Source organism: Phlebotomus papatasi, chromosome 1 (genome assembly GCF_024763615.1).
Source record: "Phlebotomus papatasi isolate M1 chromosome 1, Ppap_2.1, whole genome shotgun sequence".
NCBI classification, from domain to species: Eukaryota; Metazoa; Arthropoda; class Insecta; order Diptera; family Psychodidae; genus Phlebotomus; species Phlebotomus papatasi.
Genome location: NC_077222.1, coordinates 9,974,075 through 9,994,622, shown reverse-complemented (window position 1 = coordinate 9,994,622; position 20,548 = coordinate 9,974,075). Strand labels below are relative to the sequence as shown.

At 32.2% G+C, this 20,548-nt stretch overlaps 1 protein-coding gene across 1 annotated transcript in view; it reads left to right on the top strand.

Moving 5' to 3' along the window:
* Positions 1 to 20,548, top strand: part of LOC129799289 (choline O-acetyltransferase) — a 110,313-nt gene that overhangs the window by 15,825 nt on the left and 73,940 nt on the right. Inside the window, exon 3 of the mRNA XM_055843032.1 lies at positions 15,351 to 15,513. Within this exon, the coding sequence (XP_055699007.1) occupies positions 15,351 to 15,513 (163 nt within the window). The remainder of the gene's footprint in view (positions 1 to 15,350; positions 15,514 to 20,548) is intronic.

The following is a 20,548-nucleotide window of genomic DNA, read 5'->3' as shown; positions in this document are numbered from 1 at the left end:
AAAATTGTTTTTGTTTTTGAAACACCGATGTCATACTCATCCTTAAGAGGTTATCCTTGATTATTAACCACCATAGAAGACTTCCGTGGGTCAGATCGAGCGCTTTCTCAATGACTCTGTGGTTCCGTTTATGAATTCATGGACTGTGCAAATTTTGTTCGTTTTAAATTCATTCAGCAAAACATTGAAAAAAATTTCCAATAAGAATTAAGGATAATACTAAATCGAGTTCCAAAATGAAGACTAACACTTTAGATTACATAATATCGAGTGATCTTCGATTTATCAAAATATTAAAATATGTTACCGTAATAAAACCGAAAATCGTAAACTGTTTTAAAATAGGTCACCGTCTCTGAGTTTGAAAGGTAACTGGAGTAATAGAGACTGCAAAATTGCGCCAATTAAAAATCCAAACAGAACCTACCAGTGGAGTATCCCTCGAAAACACCATCACAATATCTCAAACCGCTTAACCTAAGGAAAGGTGGAGTTATTTATTTGCCTACTTACGAGAATACACATTTTTCTTTTAGTATAATGATGTAATAAATGGGTTATACATTTCAGATAGCTATTACACGAGATAAACTCAAGGATAAACTATCTGGACTTAGCTAGTTTGAATATCGACCACTCAGAATAAGAAACGAATAACTCACAGTAGGCAAATTTTACAGGAGAGCGATTTGAAGCTGAGATTTTATATGTAAAATATAGGATTTTTGAGATTTATAATCTCTATAACTTTGAAAATAATTATCTTTCAAGTATACCTAATATTCACAGGGAAGGTAGGGTATAAAGAAGTATACAAAAAGCAAATAAAACGATGTTTGTAAAAAATCGAGTTGTTCGACTTATATTCTGAATGGTCGATATGGTCCATATTCGTTTAAAAATTCAACCTTCAATTCTGAGATCAATCTTTAAATCGACATTTAAAGCCCGATTCGTATTCTGTGATAATGATCTTTCAATTTAAAGTATCAAATTTCCTTAAACTTTGACTTTGATAACGAAATATTAAAAGTGGTAGGACAACCTTTTATACCTTAAGATACAAATTTTTTATATGCAATATTAGAACATTTTAAGTGATATGAGCCTTTATGTTAAAGTTAAAAGTCTTTAATTTTGACACTAAATATTTAAGTTAAATATTCAAAGCTATCTTTATCTCGTGTTTGATAAATGAGTCATGAATAAGTAATAGCTCATGTGCATGTAACTACCCTATCCTTCCTCTATGTATTTTTTTTTGTCGAAACTTTGTATTCCAAAATTAGATTCAAAATTTGCGGAATTCTCGAACTGACAAGAAAGAGCTATCCGTGTATTAACTTTTCGCATGCTTTTCGGGTACATACCGCCTTACTGCCTATTAAATTTATTAATAAATTCCAAAATAATAAATTGTTTAAGAAAAGTAGGTTTTAGAATATTTTGGCAGGAGTAACAAGTATACGAACCAATAAAAAAGATAAATCATTGACGGATGTATTACCGATTCATGACCGAGTCGAGTTGGAAATTTCAAGATCTTTCAAAAAAAAAGTCCAAATTTAAGCAAAACTTGAAAAATAGGCCCTTCAATGTGGTTTAACTTCGAGGTTCGAAAATTTGATATCGAAATGGTTTTCGCACAGGTGACTAAGGACGAAATATTCGCCTTGACTATCTCTAAAACATATTCGAAAATTAAAAAAAAATTGTAGGCGCCGTTTTCAAAATAAACCAAAAAAAAACATGTTTTTTAGTGAAAGGTTCAGGGTGGATGGTCAAGAGAAAAAAAGACTATTCTAGAAAATATTGACTTGTAGGGAAGGGAGTGGGGTCGTCGAAGACCGGAAGTCGATATCTCTTACCGTTTGGCCTTTCACCAATCCAGTGAACCATCAAACGATGCGAATTTTCTCTTTGTTTGCAAAGAGCTGACTTACCATTTCTCATCTCGTCTCATGAGCTTAATAATTATCTATCTTATGGCTAAGAAATGACGAACTAGTAAATAGTAAAACTAGCAAATAAAGAGAAAATCTGCGTTGTTGAAGGTTCATGATGTTCGAATCATGCCAATATTCCCCTATACAAATTAGATCCTAAAATTTGAAATCGAGTATTACATATTAATTACATATTGGGCTGCTACTTTGGATGTCATGGGCCCGCGACCCCAATAGGGTTAAGTGGTTGAAAATGAATGAATGAAAGGGGAGACCGGGGCAGAATTAGCCAGCAAATGAAATTTTTGAAATATTTCAATGAATAGGAAGCGATGTGTTTTCTTCAAATATGTAGTAGTTTCTTCAATATTTGTTTTACGGTAGGCTATAACATCCCACTATCTAATACTATGCGTGACTAATTCTGCCCCAGTCTTCCCTACTTACCTCTAGTTTTAAATTTGGGTGCGATGAGTCATATTTATTGAAAAACATGAAATATTTAGTCATTATAAAGCTTGGGACCCTGCAAAGCATGGGCACTTTCCCCTATACTTCTTTTAAAATTTAATTTAATGAAATTGCTTAAAATTTATTATGTGAATGCGCATTAATTTCCCATTTTTTAATGTTAATTTATTTTTTATTTTTAATGTTTTTTTTCTGAACAATTATGTTTTAATTAAAATGCATAAATTTAAATAAAACGAGGGAAAATTTATGTTCAATGTAATTCTTAAACAAAACCATTAAAGAGTTGCATATGTTGCGTAACCTCTTAAACAAAAAAAAACTAAAATTAATCTTATTCATAAAATTGTTTTAGAAATATATAAGTTTTAGGATAATTTAGATTTTAGAAAGTCAAAATGAAATAGTTATTTGTATCGTGCCAAAAAAAGACTACACAACATGATTAGAAAAACAATTTGTAATGAAATTTTTCTTCAAATGTACACAACACTCTAAATATATTATTGTATTTCGTCTTAATTTTATTCAGTCACGCAAGAATAATAAATAGTCATTTTGTATTTATATAAATTAAAATGACTATTTTTCAATTTTTCTCTTTTAGTTAACTTCGAGGAGCATTTTGAACTCTTGGTCGAGAGTCCCCATAGAGATATTGATCATTTTTTGAAGTGACCCTAGATCTAGATAGTGATTAAAAAACGGTGTGAATTAGCACTAAAAACACGTGCTCAATCTCACACTTTAGTAGCTTGCATTCAAGTGATAAATTATGATTTCTTCAATGTCTTACTTTTCTCATGAAGAATTCATGAGACTATAAAAATTAGATTCAATTTACGATGGCGATTTTATTCAAAATGATACAATTGTGTGGTAATATGTAGAGAAGAATTAATACAAGAATGCGAAAATGTTACACCTGTGGACGTAACTAATTTTTCACACTATCATCATAAGTGCTTAAGGAGAGAAAAAAGAGAAATATTTAATTTTTATGCAAACATTCGATAACTTTTTCGTGACATGTGGAGAAATGTTTTGCTAAAACCATCTGAGGGGCATTAATTTAGTTCAATAAATATTCTCCTTAAAAATTCCTTCAAGTCCATTTATTGCTATATTTCTGAATAATAATAAAATTGTGTAATGTTCAGCTGACCATATCATCTGGGATAGCTCCATCGTAAATCCTTCATGTTCTAGACGCCTCGGACGGACTATGTTGGCATAATTTTCCATCCTGAGGATTATCTCATGAAAGTACATGAAGTGCACTTAAATTGTAGCAATACCCAACATTGATATCCATCAAGAATGTCATGTTTACAACCCTTCCAAGATAGATTGAGCCTTCCATGTCCACAAATAAATTCCCACATACAAGCACCACCAAGAAAACATAAAAGTTTCACATTGTTTTACCAACATTCATCCATTTTTATTAACTGGACACTTTTGATTTTTGCAATTTATTTTGCTACCAGCGCAAAAGTTCTCCGTAGATAAATTAATTCTCTGCTCTTGACGCTGAAAACAATGAGAATTCCTTAATTGAAACACATTTATCAAGAGGAGAAAAAAAGTACCAAGCAGTGCACAATTCTTTTTATTCACTGCACCACTAAAAGACCATTTATTTCTTCCTGGTCGAGACTCACTTGGTAGACCACCCTCTCCCCAGCTTCAACGCGACGACTGGAACAATTCCGCAATGGAGATTATTACGGAAAAATAAAGGAGATTGTCAGAATACGCCAGAAGGAAGTTCTTTTCAGTCTTTGTGGAAAAATTACCATCTCATGGGACTAACTGAATAAAATTACATTTTTTCTCTAATAGTCTTTAGGGGGTTTGTAAATTTTTAAATCAGGAATGGGTACTTAAAATAATCTTTGTGTTATGAGAAAGATTTTAATTTAAAATAGGTTGGGTTTATCATTGTAAATCCAGATAGGGATACTTTGCAATATTACTATTCAAATCTCCATCCCCTAAAGTAGGGGAATTCTGTAACAGTATGACAATGTCGTATGACAAATTTAAAAATGTTTATGTGGACAATTAAAAAAAAATTAATCGAAATCAGATTCATATCAGTTAAGAGCTTCATGCAGATCCTAGCAATGGACATTCGATTCTTACTAGGCCTTATTGTTGTCTTGCTACCGAATTTACCATGAAAATTTATCATATGACATTGTCATTATCGTTACAGAATACCCCTATTGGTTGTACAGATTGCTAACGCACATTGCTAAATTCAAAACCAAAAAAAAACATCTTTCCCAGATATAAACCTTAATCGTTTTATATCTCAAAATCAATTTTCAATACATAGTTTAAAATATTGAAGACTTGGGCATATTAAACTTAACGTATATAGCAGTTAATTGTGCTTGATTTTCTAATTAAGGGTTTTTAAAAATTCCGAAACTCAAATTCGAAAATATAGGGTAGAGTCATCAAACACGGACAGTTTGCAAAAATTTCAAATTCTTACCTAAAACGAATTTCTAAAAAATAACAATATTATTAATTACATCATATAGAGGGAAGTGGGGCACCTTTGAAATTGGAATTTTTCTCTTATGTTTAAGTGGATCTAAATTATATCACGATAAGGCTCGATTTTATTTAAAAATAGATAAAAAATTCGAAATTTCAAAGGTGCCCCACTTCCCCTTACTAATAATTTTATGGTCTTTCGAAAACTATATTAGGTAAGAACCTAAGATTTTTACATCCATAAGTGAAAACTTCACACTATGATTTAAAAAAAAACCCTATTCAAAAGCTCTAATCAAAGCTTTTTTCGAAAACCAGATGAATCTTCTTAATTAAATAAACACTGTTTTCCAATTAAAAATTAAAAATTTAAAATTATTAAAAAAAAAGTTTTTTTTAAATTTATTTAGGATTTTAAGTCATCAAATTTTTATTTTGTTTGAATGATGTACATCTTAAGTTATTCATTTGAACTTATGTATTTTCTTTAATTTTACCTCAAAATGCACATAGAAAATTAATGTCAAAAATAAAAATAAAAAATACTACTTATATTTACTATGATCTAACTTTAATTCTAAAAGACAGTTGTATATACGGTTTGCGGAAACTTTGTATTTTACATTTCGTATTTTACATGTTCGTATTGCACATTTCGTATTGCGGAAACTTCGTATTCTAGTACATTTCGTATTTTACCATTTTCGTATTTCACATTTCATCTTTCATGCATTTTGTACAAAAATTGAACATTTCGTCTACCATACATTTTACACAAGCATATATGTATCAACCAATAAAGGAATAGAATTGCAGTTTTATGGGGTTAAGAGCGCTATACGCCTCGGGTCTGAGTTTAAAGTCGAACTTCAAGCTCTAATTTTATCAGTATCGCCTATTGGGGCAAAAAGAAATTTTCTGTGTTTTTGGAAGTTATCAGTAGCGCCTGCTCAATTTTTGTACAAAATTTATGAAAGACGAAATGGGAAATACGAAATGGTAAAATACGAAATGTACTAGAATAGGAAGTTTCCGCAATACGAAATGTGCAATACGAACGAACATGTAAAATACGAAGTTTCCATATCCCGTATAATACTTCCTACAGTTTTCACGACATAAAAAAACCAAATCTATTTCGTGCTTTTCTATTTTAAAGTTCAATTTTGTATTTATTTTTCTTTAAAATTAAACCACAAGGGCTTGAATTAAAATCTTAAATTAGTATTGCTTTTTTAAAATTTATTTTGAAATTCTAATTATAATTTAACAATTTTTCTTTAATTGAAACTCATCGATAGAGTTAAATTTAGAATTTTGGTCAAAATTGAAAGCCGAACCAGAAATTACTATGATTGAAAGATAGCTTTAAAGTCTTTATTTTTCTAATATTATGTTTATCATTTATTCCCATAAAATCCGCTACGTTTGTGAATGTTGCCGTCTTACTATAACCGGCCGCCACGAGAAAATTACGGAAAATCTGTTTTAAAGAACATACAAGCTTATGTCCATTTGAGCAAATATTGAATATTTTTTTTATAATCTATGAATTTGTTAAACTTTGACAATGTACCTTACAAATGAATCAAGACAGTCCACACAGTCCACTACCTGGAGAAATGTCATCAAACACAGCGACTTTATAATTAAATCTTCATCATAGAGCACCGCTTTATAGTTGTAACCCTTGTAACTAAATAATTAGGGTAAGGGCTGATAATTCTGGACAGAGTGCTCATAAGCATCGATGTTCTAAGTTTGACATGTGTGATATTTTCAATGCTATTTAATTTTTTTGTTACTCTCTTTTCAGAAGGGTTGTTTAGATATTTGGCAAGCTATTTATCGTCTTATTTTTACTAAAATTACTCTTGATACGTTTAAAAATGAATTGATATCCAGAGGTGAATTTGACTCAACTTCTGGACAACTTGGTTGGAAGTTTGGACACCTTGGTTGCATATTTGAACAGCTAATCCGCCTCAATAGGATGACCATTGTTCTTCATTTGATGAACCAATCTTACCAAATCCTCTTCCTGTTCATGTAAGAGAAACGTAGAATGTCACAATAAGTCCAAAAATTTGCTATATCATTCATTAAAGTGAGTTGACTTCAGTACTCCAAGCACGCGCGGATTCGCGGATTCGCGCATTTTCTCACTACATCTCTTTCGTAGAGAAGATGCTCCTTTGTTTCTCCAGGCATTTGTCCAACCTAGTCACCACAAAAGCTGAAACTTCACGAAATTTCGAGTGAAAAACACCTGTCCAAAATAAGAAGTATCACCTCACTGGTGAACCTCTTAGAAGATTGCCCATTTTTCACACGAAAAACGTAATTCACAAGGCAAATCTCACTTTACGTCAAATGTACAAATCACCATTAATGTGAATCAACACAATTTTCAATGAATATTCAATAATATCACTCAAAAAAGCCAAGAAACATTTTTAGTACTTCACCACAGCTAAATAAGACTGAAGTAAACACAAAGTTCTGTCATATTTCTCGTAAGCAATTGCTCACACTGAATTTTCAACAAAGCAATTTCAACTCAAATCATATTCAAAATTTAACATATTTAGTGTTAAAATCTTCCAAAAAGAACAAATATTTAGATAGAATACATTATTCATCAAATATTGGAATAAAAATCCGTAATTTTAATCAATTTCTTTTGTGTCCAATTTTGTCCTCAAAGTGTCCAAATTTAGAAACTGTCCAAAATTATGAGCCTTTTCCCTACATAAAATATTGTAATAAAAATCCATTTTAATCAATTTATTTTTAGTGTCCAATTTTACCCTCAAAGTGTCCAAATTTAGAAACTGTCCAAAATTATAGCTCTTACTATATAAAAATTGTTTGACAAATTAACAAGACAAGTTTGTCGAAAGGATATCCTTCCATACAAAATATGAAAAAGTTTTGTTAAATCGGCGGCCAACTGAATCTTGTTAAAAATTTATCAAGAGAGTATTTTTCCATATAAAATGCGAGAAAAAAATTTGTCAAATTGGTAAATAATATCCTTTTGGCAAAATTTGAACAAAATTCATTTGTTCGTTTTACAAGACTTTCTTTTCAAAGTAGTGTACTCTGAATTAAAGATAATTTAATTGATTTTTTTCGAAATCTTTAGTAAGTTGCCTTTAAATTGTTTTGTCCGGAATTTCGAGTTACCAAGCCTTTCAAATTTTACCTAAATTCTTCTATTTTTTAAAAAAAAAAATCTTTATTAGAAGTTGATTAAAGCTTTACGTATTTAGAAAGCAATTTATTCACTAATATGAAGTTTTTAAATTAAAAAAAAAAACAACAATTTAAGAAAAAAGATATCCAAACAATTTAAGTAAAATTTGTATGTACAAAAACTTCTAATAAATTTCTAAATTATTTTAAATAATAAAAAATAAACATAATTTAGTAAAAATTCTTACTAAATTATGCTTTTTTTAAACAAATATTTTACCTTTAATTTAGCTTATAAATGTAACTTTTATTTACCAAATTAGCGCTTGGACAAATGAAAAGTATTCACCAATATTCCAACGTCAATTCATAGTGCCACAATGTTTATTAATTATTGTAGCATAGTACATTCGTTGCTGAAGTTCTAACTATTTTGTGGAAAATGTAACTATACGCTCCATACAAATTAAACAAAATTTGCCAAACTGAAACTGAATATAAATCCTGATTAACATGTTCTGTTTTTAGAGCATGAAAGTATCAAAATTAAACATGATTTAATGCTCTTATCAGTGATTTAGGATTTCAATATTTCAGCATTTAATACGAAGAGTCGACATTTTGCCTTCAACTCTAAACAATTAACCTTTCTATTGATTTCCGTAGATTGTGTGGTCTAAAATAAACTATCAGAAATCTAGAGATGTCATTTATGCTGAAAGACATATTCTATTTAGATATTTATTTGTGTGATTTCGGCATTCACTGATGAAGATTGTCAGCCCCTGAGGATGTAAAACATGACGGAAAAATTCTATATAATTTTCCACAGAGATGAATTCCCTCTGCAGAGAAAATTCAGAGGATTACCAAAAATGATTTCTCACCAAAAAAAAACATGCGATATTTGCTCCAGGGACTAAAATAACCATATTTTATTTTCGAGCAAGGGCCAAAAAATCATTATTTCCGTGATATTCATGCATAATGAATACGGTATGAAATCGATTTGTTATATTTCTCATTTCAAATGAAATACCGCCCTCGACGCAAGTCGCAATAAAGTATTTATGTTTAATGCAGAGCATCTGAAAGAGGATATGTTGGAAGGGAATAAATAGACAGTTGGACGTACATTCACCTCGTTTGTTGAAAATTTTTGGCATGTTTCCTCTTGGGGAAAATGGGCAGAAAACGTGAAATTATTTGGCCAAATTAAACACTTAACCCCATAAAGTTGAGTGTACTGGGAAAGTATTGTATTTCATGGGGTTTTTTGGAAAGACAAACTCCGATAACCTCATTAATTCTCTAAATATATTTTATTCAGCGGACCAAAGTTAAACTTTTGGAAACTGCCACATAGTCCTCTTTCAACCCAAAATCCTAAAAACTTTTCTAACAGCTCATGATTCCATTTTCTGCACAATGTTACATAACGAGAAACTTTTCTCTCGCTGACTTTTCTAACATTTTAATTCACAATAGGGGAGGGTGGGGCGCTTTCTTAAAGGAAAAGTTTAATTTTCTGCGTTACCGAAGCAATTGAGTTTCAAATCACCTGGGGAACCATAAATTTTTATTTTTTTAGTCATTTGATTTTAGCACATCTTATGGGGCAGTTTGGTTCAATTTTTGTTTCTCCTCCAAAGCTCTTTTTGGATAATTATAAGCTTTGATAAAAATAACATTCTGAACTACTTACTATTTAAAAAACTGCCCTCTTTTGGAGTTCTAGCAGTTAAAATGTAAAAATTAATTCATAAATATAAAGAAGTTATTCTGAATATTAGAATTATCAGATAAAATGGTGTACAAACTGCCCCCATCACATCACATATTAGACTTATCCACTAAAGTAGTATAATTCACCTTATTAGAGATTTTTTAATTTAATATTTTTAAATAATATGTATTTGGTTTAACATATTTAATATGAAACGTCTTTATTTTAGTCAATATTTGAAGGTTTATATTACAATCCCTATAAATATCAAGATTTATCAATAATTGTCAATATTTTATATTACAATCCCTCTTTATTTTTAATTTCGATATTATTTCTTTGATGTAGAAATATTTTTTTCTGCGAGAATGCAGGGGAGATCGAGGATATTTGGGACACTTCTTTGGATTTTCACTTTGAGATTTTGAGGATTCCATGGAGCTCAGGACATAAATGGGCTTTCTTGGAAGACGAAAAATGTTGAATGTGTCTGGGGCACAATGGGACAAAAAAGGGGTAGTTTGGCACGCAGTCTTCTAGGATATTTTTGTATTTCTGCCAGTGAGGAGTTAAAGAAAATATTTTCTGGATACAAAGAGAATAATTGAAACAACAAAAGCATTAAATGTTGATGATTTTTTAAAGAATTGTTTGTAGAATCTAATATCTTTGGAGATCTCATGGCTCATTGGATAGAGTATTGGATCTATGGCCCAGAGATCTCTGGTTCGAGCGACGGTAAAATCGTGCCAAATAATAATAATAATAATACTGGGACAACATTCCATGAAGGAACAAGGCTTTCCCGAAAGGGGATTTCTAGACATGCATTATTATTTTTTCTTGTACGGAATGAGATTGTCAGTCCCATGCCCGTGGAATCAAGTGCAGTGAAGCTCACTGGATGCAATTCGAACATCTTTAACGCCAGAATAATTTCTGATGACCTAAAGGGGATTCGAACCCGGGACACTTGCATCATAGAGCGAGTACACTACCACTTGACCCATTGAGTCCCCCCCAAAATCGTGCTAAATGCTGGAAAAAAATTGATCGACTAAACGCATAGTTTCAGGCACCGTGTCCTGAACTAGATAATTACTTCCAGCACTGCCACTAGCCTTCATGCACTGATGACTCTCATGCACTGATCAGTGTATCTCTGATTTATTTCACCCTGGAGGACGGAACCTCTCTTCAGCTCTGTATTATGATGTATCTGCCCTGGTTCGTTAGGAAGTACAGCCCTCTCTAGCATCCGTCAATTACGCGAGTTAGCTCATTCACTCACATTATCAATCTTGGTTTCATTGAATGCTTCGAGAAATACTCATTCTAATAGACATCTCACCTCTCTGCCACTATAAGCTGTTGACCAGTACCCAAGCAGCAATTTTTTCTTAAAATGGTCTTGTAGAATTCCCTAAGTGAGGCACTATAGAACTAAAAATCTTTTTATTTACTTATAACGCTCTTGCTTTCATTACTGAGATTACTATAAGTAAAGTGGCGCTCTCTTAAGGATCTTAAGAGCTGCTATAGGAATTTCCATAGAAAATTTTCACTTTAAGTCTTTTAAAAGAGCACTAAAATACTTGTCTAATACTTGGTTCTATAAAGCAGCTATTTTTCTTCTTGGGTAGTGTGCTTTTATCAGGCTCATCAGTAAATGAGACTCGACTCTTAAACCTGATTTACAAATATAGAGCCTACAAATTAATAGTATGAGGATATTCATTCTTTTAGTCAAGATACGTCTTAATACCGCTTACGATTGTGTAGTGGTTTTGTCCCATTTATTTTAAATCAATGAAAAACTCGCTTTGTTCCTAACTTGTCCCAGAATCATGCTTTTTTGGGGATCACTCAAAACTGCCCCTTACGATTTCCTTCATTTTTGGATTTGTCTCGGAGATAGCCTAGACGGACATTTCGTCCTTAATCACCAATAACCGGAAAATTCGCCATTTTGAATTATTAAAGGTCGATGTTCAATCACTCTGGAGGGATTATTTTCCAATTGATTTTCTCAAATTTGTGTTAATTTGAAAGGTATTGAAATTCTAAACCTACAAAGTACTGATAATAAATTGATTTTTAAAAAACATTCTTCTCTATTTTGTACTCCATTTACTGTTTTTCAATACGAATGGGCAGATAAAATCTAACAAAAACACCATTTAGAGCATTTGGAAACAAAATTATTTATGAAATGAAATTTATAGTTTGGTATTATCTTCTGAGAAATCTCTTAAATGGACATAATGGAATGCAATAACTAGATAAGCAATACCATAAATCTTTTCATTTGCTCTTTTCATCGGTTTTTTTTTTAATATTTGTTATAAATAATTTGTACTGCACTACTCTGGTACAAAGCTTGTATTTTTTGAAACTTTTTCTTGCACTAAACAGTAGAATTATTAATTTTTAGAATATTTATGTGTTTATTATATTTTCAATATTATTAAAAACTTTGGGAATGTCTTAAATATTGCACATTAATCATTTTGAAAATTTTTACCTAAGCTTTAGGGGGAGGTGGGGCAGATTACAATGAGCAATTACAATTATTTTACTTAATTCCACAATAGTTTTGTTGAGCTAAATTACGTTACGTTAACCCTTTAACAACACGTGACAATTTCCGCTGACCGAAAATTAGCAATAAAAATGAAATCGATAAACAAAATTGTGAAGCGTTTTACATCTAACCTTCGCAAAGCCAACAGAATCTGATTTGGTGTATTTTTTTCTCTATGAACGATATGGACAAAAATAGCCCAAAAATTTAAGTAATTTTTCTGGCTATTGACCGATAATTTTAACTCTAACGAAAAATATTATCTTTGGATATTGTAGTTTCTTTTTCCAAAACGGTTGTACTAAAAAAAATTAGAAGTATAAAAAATAATTAAAATAAATTTTCTATATGAGAATTTAAAAATTCTCTATTTGTGAGCTTAAAAATTTACTATATAGCAAATAGATGAAGCTTCGCAAAAAATATCCTAGATTCCCTCAACCTTCTACTTTGCATTTACGTACAAACATAAGAAAAAATAACTTTAGGTAGTCAGAAAAACATATTTACTTTATGGGACACTGGTGTTCCAATCATCCTTAAAGGGTTAAAGCTCAGTTTCGTTATGGCATCTATACATTAGTAGAAATTCTTTTAAAAAATTCCTTTTCAAAGAAAATTTCCCCTATTCTTGTAGGCAGATACGTCTGAATTTTTTAAAAAAGGCATTTCTTAAAAAAATTTCTACTAGTGTGTAGAGGCCATTAGAAATATACGAAAAAATTGTATAATGTAGCTCTATAGTTCAAAGTAGCCCAACCTCCCTATATTTGTGTTTTTTATAGTTTCATTGAAAAATATTACAGTAACTTCAATTTTTATTATTTTAAGCCTTAAATATTTGCTTTATTTTTCGAATTGAGAAGTCCTCCGGTTTTTATATGAAAGTACCCCCTATTTCGTTGATATCAAACATATCCCGGTCAAAATCCCGCAAGCCAAAATCCCGTACGCCAAAATCCCGGAAGCTAAAATTTCGAACGCCAAAATCCCGAATTCTTAAATGTGTCATAGCTACTCCCATAATGGCACCCGCGCTTGCTGGAGGCGAAGGGAAATTTTCTGTGTCTTGGGAAATTATTCAACACATAATCCTCCATATAATTTCATCCCATTCAGGATTTTGAACATTCGGGATTTTGGCTTTCGGGATTTTAGCCCTTTCGGGATTTTGGCGTTCGGGATTTTGGCGTTTGGGGTTTTGGCTTTCAGGACGTTGGCGTTCGAGATTTTCTCCGCCTCCGTTTCAAACATTCATCCAAGTTTTCGGCCATGTACGATCAAGTGGACTGAAGACACTGGTAAGAACGGATTAAAACTTATAACGCTTCTTTCAATTTTTATTCGCAACTACGTTTCAGGAATACGATGTCCTCTTTATCAAGTCTGCAAAAAAAATTAAACGATTTTACTTATACTTATTGAAAAAAAAGATTTTGACATTTTCGAAGAAAACTTACATAAATAAAAATGTCAAAATCCGTTTTTCAAAAGTGTAACCAAAAGCGTTCAAAACGTTTTATAGACCTGATGAAAGGAATATCCTATTTCTGAAACGTAGTAGCGTAAAGAAAAACATCATAATTCGGTCTTATCAACCTGTACATCGATGTAGTCCATAATAAAATTTTTCCTACACTGAGAGAAATCCGAAAAAGTTAAAATAACATTCCGGAAATGCTTATTTTACCCTGCAGTATTGATCCGAAATCGATGTAAATATTATGCTTTTTAGATGTATTAGGAGTTAAAGTTACCCCTTTCATGTTTCACCCTTGAAAAGGTGTAAAATTAACATTAAAAAATATTGATATATTTTTACACCTAAAAAGTGTTAAAGAGTTACGAGGAAAAAAAGTTAATCGCACCTCCGTTTTTTTTCTGTGTACGGCCTTCTAAAGTGAAATATTCTGGCCCCAAAATTGTACCCCTTTCGTCCTTAAAAGGTTAAGGACTGGGAAATTTAAAGATTTTTAGTAAACCTATCTAATTGGTTTTCCATCCAATTTTCAGTAAGAAACTACCCGACCTTCTCCTAACACCTTCAGAGTGAAAAGTTTTCCTTTTTTATCGGCTGAGAAACATCGACCAAGTGAATGAGTGGAAAAATATTGGGCTAGTATGAGGAATTGGGGTTGCTTTGACAAACATTTTCTTTCCTCCTGAGTGGGCCTTTTTTTCGTCGGAGATGGCCTAGCCCCCCCTATATAGATTGTCTTTTGGTATCTCTCCGAAGGGATTTTCACCAATTGATGTCTTTCGGGGTGAAAATGTGCGAGGGGGATCTCCTAGTTTTTACCCAAACACAAATACATTAGAGATTTTTTGAAGGAGAAAGAGGGAGTCGTAAGTCACGCAGTGACGTCACACTGAGCCTCAGCCAATGGAATTGGGCGGGAAAATGATCAGCACATGCGCCTGGTGAGTGCAGAGGGGTAAAGGTTTTCCGGCGCAGGGGCTGATGAAGAGCCCGGCAGATCGAAGCTACATTTCAGAACGGCCAGGTCGAGTGGACCGTTTGGCGCTGCAGGAAAGAGGTACCAACAGCCAGATACAGTACTTTTGGACGGGAGGCCCTCTTGCATAACCCAGTCCGGAGGCTGGAGAGGAGGCTCACAATCTCCCAGAGACAACCACCCGAGGAATTGCCCAAATTAAAAAAAAGAAATAAAGAAAAAAAGTCCACGAGTGTGAAAGACCAAAGTGCTTAAAAAATAGCAAATGATATCTAGGACATAATCAGTGCTACAGAAAAAAAAGTTCTTTAAGTTTACAAAAAAAAAGAGAAAATTCAAAAGAAAAAGCCAAGTGATAAAATCAGAGGCTACATTGAATATAAAAGAAAAGTTGTGATAAGTGTCGCCTGGAGCTTTTTGTCCTAAATTTTTCACACGAGCACCGTTTGATTGCATAACGCGAGACCGTGGCGTCTTCGGAGGGGCCCAGCAGCGGAGATTCCGCCCTGTTCTCGAAGCTAGGTGGTGCCTTCTTCGGGGGGCCCAACTCCCCACAGCGAGTCGTCACAAATATCCGTGGATATCTCGCGAATCGACTCACTGGGGCAATTCCCGATACAGGTGAGTGTTACGTAATCAAGCCTCAAAGACTCCATTTTCACCTTGCTCCGCACAATTTTTTTTCCGTGGAAAATTTTCACCAAAGGGAAGGAATTTTCAACAACCATATCCCCTTGCCCTAAACGGATTTATTGATTGCCATTTTTCCGGAAATTCTGAAAAAAGAATCACTAACCAAACGATTATAGAAATACTTGCAATATTACCTAACTCCAATAAACTGGATACTACTTTCCCTGAATAAATAATTTTACAAATACCAGTCACGACATGATAGTTTATTAACATTCTACACGAGAAACCTTACGACGCGGCGGGTGATATTTTAATCACGATCGAAACATCAGGATCATAAAATATTTTTGGGTTTATTACTCAGCAGAAGAGCTTTTAGGAAAATTCAGTGTTACAAAAAATGTGGTTATGAAATATAACTGGACTTTTGCATGAATAACCGACGGAATTATGTTTGTGGATAATTAAAAACTCAGCCTAAATTATTAGTATAATTATACTAATTAATTGGTGAAGTTAAATTTCTGAAGGAAACTTTATTTCTTCTGTTTTTGCATCATAACCTCAAAGTGTTACAACATAACCTCAACAATATAGGGGGAGATGGGGCTACTTTGAGCTGTGAGGCTACTTTGAGTTGTGGGGCTACTTTGTTATACAATTTTTTTCGCATATTTATAAAGGAAACTGGGTTTTAATACGATGTAATTTGGATTGACAAAACAATTGTGCATCTAAATACAATAATTATAAGGTCTAGCTTCATTTATACATAGGCGAAGAAATCGTATAACAATGCAGCCTCACAGCTCCAAATAGTCCTACGTCCACCTCCCTCTAAGTTAGCATTAATTTTTAAATCTCAAAAACAAATACTTATTTTATATTCCTTATTTCGAAAAACTGAAATTGAAAAACAATATTCAGTAAAACTTTCTAAAATAATATTTCCAATTCGAATACTCGAATAAAAGTGACAAGTTTCGAACTGTCCAATTTGAACCTTTTAAATCTAAATTATTTACGGTGGTTTGCAACCTCTTCGAAGAAATTGATTTCATCCAATTACCTTCACATGTATAACAGACTTATAAAGTTCGAAAGCTGTCAACTTTCGAAATTCAAAACTGTCCAATTTGAATGTAATGGCGCTGACACACCTTTTCAATTGGCTAAAATTCAACGGATTGAAATTTTACCTCTTATTCTTTCAAACTTAAATCAGACACAGCTGTCACTTTCTTTCGAATGAAATTTGAAATTGGAATTGAAATTTCAATTTTTATTTGACAGAAAGAGATAAACATATCTTATTTTACTTTGAAAGAATATTAGGTCAAATTTCAATCGATTGAATTTCACTCAATTGAAAAGGTGTGCCAGCGCCATGAAAAATGACAATTCAATTTCGATTTTTCAAATAGAAATGAGAAATGACACATGTTTCAAAATTTTTTTTTAATTAACTTCTAATTTCTTATAAAACTGTAATAAATCAATATCTACTGTTAGATTTCGAAATGCACACCTTCCAATTAAGATACAAAGGTTAATTAAAATAATTTGATTCTACTGTCTTGGCACGTGTCTCAGATTTATTTGATTTTCAGGTTGTTTCGGAATTCTTTACGATTTTAACAGCTGTTTATCGCGCCATATCAACACAACACGAAACAGTTTCCGTGAGAATCTTAAGTTAATTTAAGCATTTAGCTTATTTTCCACAATTAAGGAGCTACTATTTCCACTCAAATTAATTTTAGAAAAGATATCAGGCTTTTCGAAATGGACTTAATAATGTTGTATTTTGTCACTTCAAAAAAATTATGGCTGTACTCGATAAAAGTTGTTTCAAAATATAATATTCCACATAAATTTCCATCTCCAAATACTAAATTTTCCATTTTTCCATAGTCCGTTAATAATGAAAATTGGAACATGACTGAAGGATCCAATTTTTTCCTTGGAAAATCCTTAAATTTAAGGAATTCCAAAAACACTCTAATATTTCTTGTTTTCTTATAACAAATTTTGATTTTCAATGCCTTTTTAGTATAACAATCGGACAATAAAAATAGACCTGTCCATCTATATTGGATTACAAATGAGTTACAGCGAGTAAAAAGAGTTGTATATGCCTATTCTTATTAAAAGTATATTTTGGCAATGAGTGGCTCAAATATGACATATAAAGCTTCTTCTTCTTCTATTTTACGTTCTGGTTGTCGGATTTATTTGGGTTCATACAGCCAGCATAGATGGCGCATCAGACCACTGAGATTGACAATTTCTTTCGAAAGTCTCTTTCCGAACCTGGTTTCCGAAATTTATTGAGAAGCTAATAATTTATACTAGCCATACTATTCTAAGACGAATCAGAATTATATCACTTCGAGAGATATGTTGTTCCTGGGACCGAGATCTATAACTGGTAAAAATTTGTGGTCATCCGGCGTTCGGATAACGAGATATTCAATTTTTTCGAAAAAAAAGTCACACGGGCAGCATAGAAAATCTCCAACTTCAAATGGCTCTCCTGAAAAGTTGTCTTTCTGAGATAGAATAATATGGAATGAAACCGTCGAATTATGAGAAATTCAAAAATCGGTTTCATAACCTGAAAAAAGACATATCTCTACCATTCACAATTTAAAAAAATCAAATATCTATTTGAAAAGCCAAAAAAAAGACATTCTTACTTCTTGATAATTCCGCAAGGTGGCTGAAATACTTCCTGTTTGAATTTCGAACTGCTCAAGTGTCAAAACATGTCCGTCTTCACTTTTTTGTAAGGAAAACCACAAATCAACAACATTCCCTGCTTCCGTATCATTCTTTAACCCCTTCATAATCACTGATTAAGTCTTTTGAGAGCTTTTCAGTGTGATATTTTATAAGTTTTATAAAGTTTTCCCCAGCTGCCAAAAAATTAGTGTCAAAATCTGAAATTGAGTTTGAATTCTTCGAATATCAACGATTCTTTGTGCAAATAGAGTTCCATTTTATGGCCGTTAAAAAAAGGAAGAAGAAGAGAAATTGCGGAGCTGCAGAACGAAGTTTTGCTGGATTTTAGTTTCCAGCAACGAAAGTTCCCTGTTTAAACACTGTTCAACGAACGTGGCGATTTTCACAATTTTGTGCGAAAATTTAATTTGAAAATTCGAAATTAAATTTCAAGTTTTCGAACATCAACGACATTGTGAAAAAATACATTTTCGGCTCTATATTAAAATACTCTTATGTAAAGTATGTGATTTCAAAGTCTTACAATTTCGTATTCCACTAAGATAAATTACAGTATAAACACTATAAAGCTCTAAGATCCAGGAAATTTATCATTTAGAATAAGTCTTGAATATTAACTAAACCTCTTGCAAGAGAGAACAAAACTGTTTTAGTTGTATCCTTAAGGCATGAAAGTATATATTGCTCTTTTACATATTTATATTCATATCAGAACGAAAGAGAATCTCCTGTCACATCGTTGGTGGCAATTAACCCAAACCAACCCTTAATGTTATCACTGAAGAAAGCAATAGGGAAGAAATGAAAAATAGTGCTATTAAATTGTAATCTAATGGTTTAAAAAAGAACCACGAAGAAGAAAACTCATTTAGCCCCTCTTATGAGATTAATTTATGACACAGGGTAGATTATTAATTTTATTTAATTGCCCCCCTTGGAAAAAAAAGTGTCGTGTGAGGGAGACTTTTGGGGTCCTTCCTGAGGGATGGATGATGTGTCTGATGAGAAGGTGACATTGATTGAATTTAATTGATGACATTAATCAAATTATCCAATACTGTTAACTACCCTAAGCGCATGTAATAAGATTTTCCCGGGGAAAATATTGGGTTTATCGTCCAAGAGTTCGTTGGGCATTTAGACGCTTAATTTCTTCACCTTTTTTCCTGGGATTCTTTTGAGTTGAGGTTTGCTGAGGGGATGGTTTGTGAAAGGGGAGAATAATTCTTTGTTTATCCGTTCAATTTTGTACACCATCAAAGTTTCACCGTCGCTCTAGGAAGACGCGCAGAAACACAAACTTATCATTCCACCCCTCAAATGTCGCTTCAGGAACTCAACCCCCTCCGACAACGTCCCATCGTCTGAGGGATGATATTGTTTTTCGATTTAATATCATTCCACGGAGAATCATGATGAAGATGGCAGTGTCTTGTGTACACGGAATAATAAAAACCCACAGTAATTCGCCTTTGTGAAGCCAAGCTTCACTGAGAGAAAATTCGTTGGTAGTTGCAATAAATTTAGTACTTGAAAATTTTCTAAGAGAAAATCTGCATACGATAGTAGATTTTACGATAGTAGATAGTAGAGTTCTTTAGATTTTTTCAGCTACTCATATGCAAATCTTTATTAAAATCTTATATATTAAAATTTTCAAAACCTAGATATTAGAAATAACCATGAAGATAGCAAAATTTAGAAACAGAATATTAAAATTTAAAATAAATATAGTGATCCTGAATATAATATTACGCACTTAGTGAAAAGCTATATAAATTGAAAGGAAATGACAGTTTTTAATTAACTTACTATTAAAATAGTTGTATTCAATATGAGTATAGTAATATTACCATTTTAGTGTGAAAATTAGCCATGAATATAAGGGAAGAGTACCCCAGATCGGAATGTTAAGTGACATGCTCCATATTTAGTTGAAAATATAATCCTCAAAACATTATTTGGTATTTTTATGAATGCTTATTCATACATTTGTGATCTCTTTAACTATAATCATAAACTGTAATTGCAAACTTGCAATCTGTACTTCGGATCGTCAGGAATTTAATCAGGAGTCTCAGGGAAAATTGGTTTTATAAATGAAATCTGAGTTAGTGTACTGTATTCTTGTGAAAGTTAATTGGTAAAAAGTAGCTAATAATTAAAAAAAAATCATTTATTTGGGAGCAACAATTTGGTATTAACCTGACGAGAGTAACACTGCCAATCGCTGGTACTCTTCCCTTAGCAAAATTTGAAAGAGTGTAAAGACTTT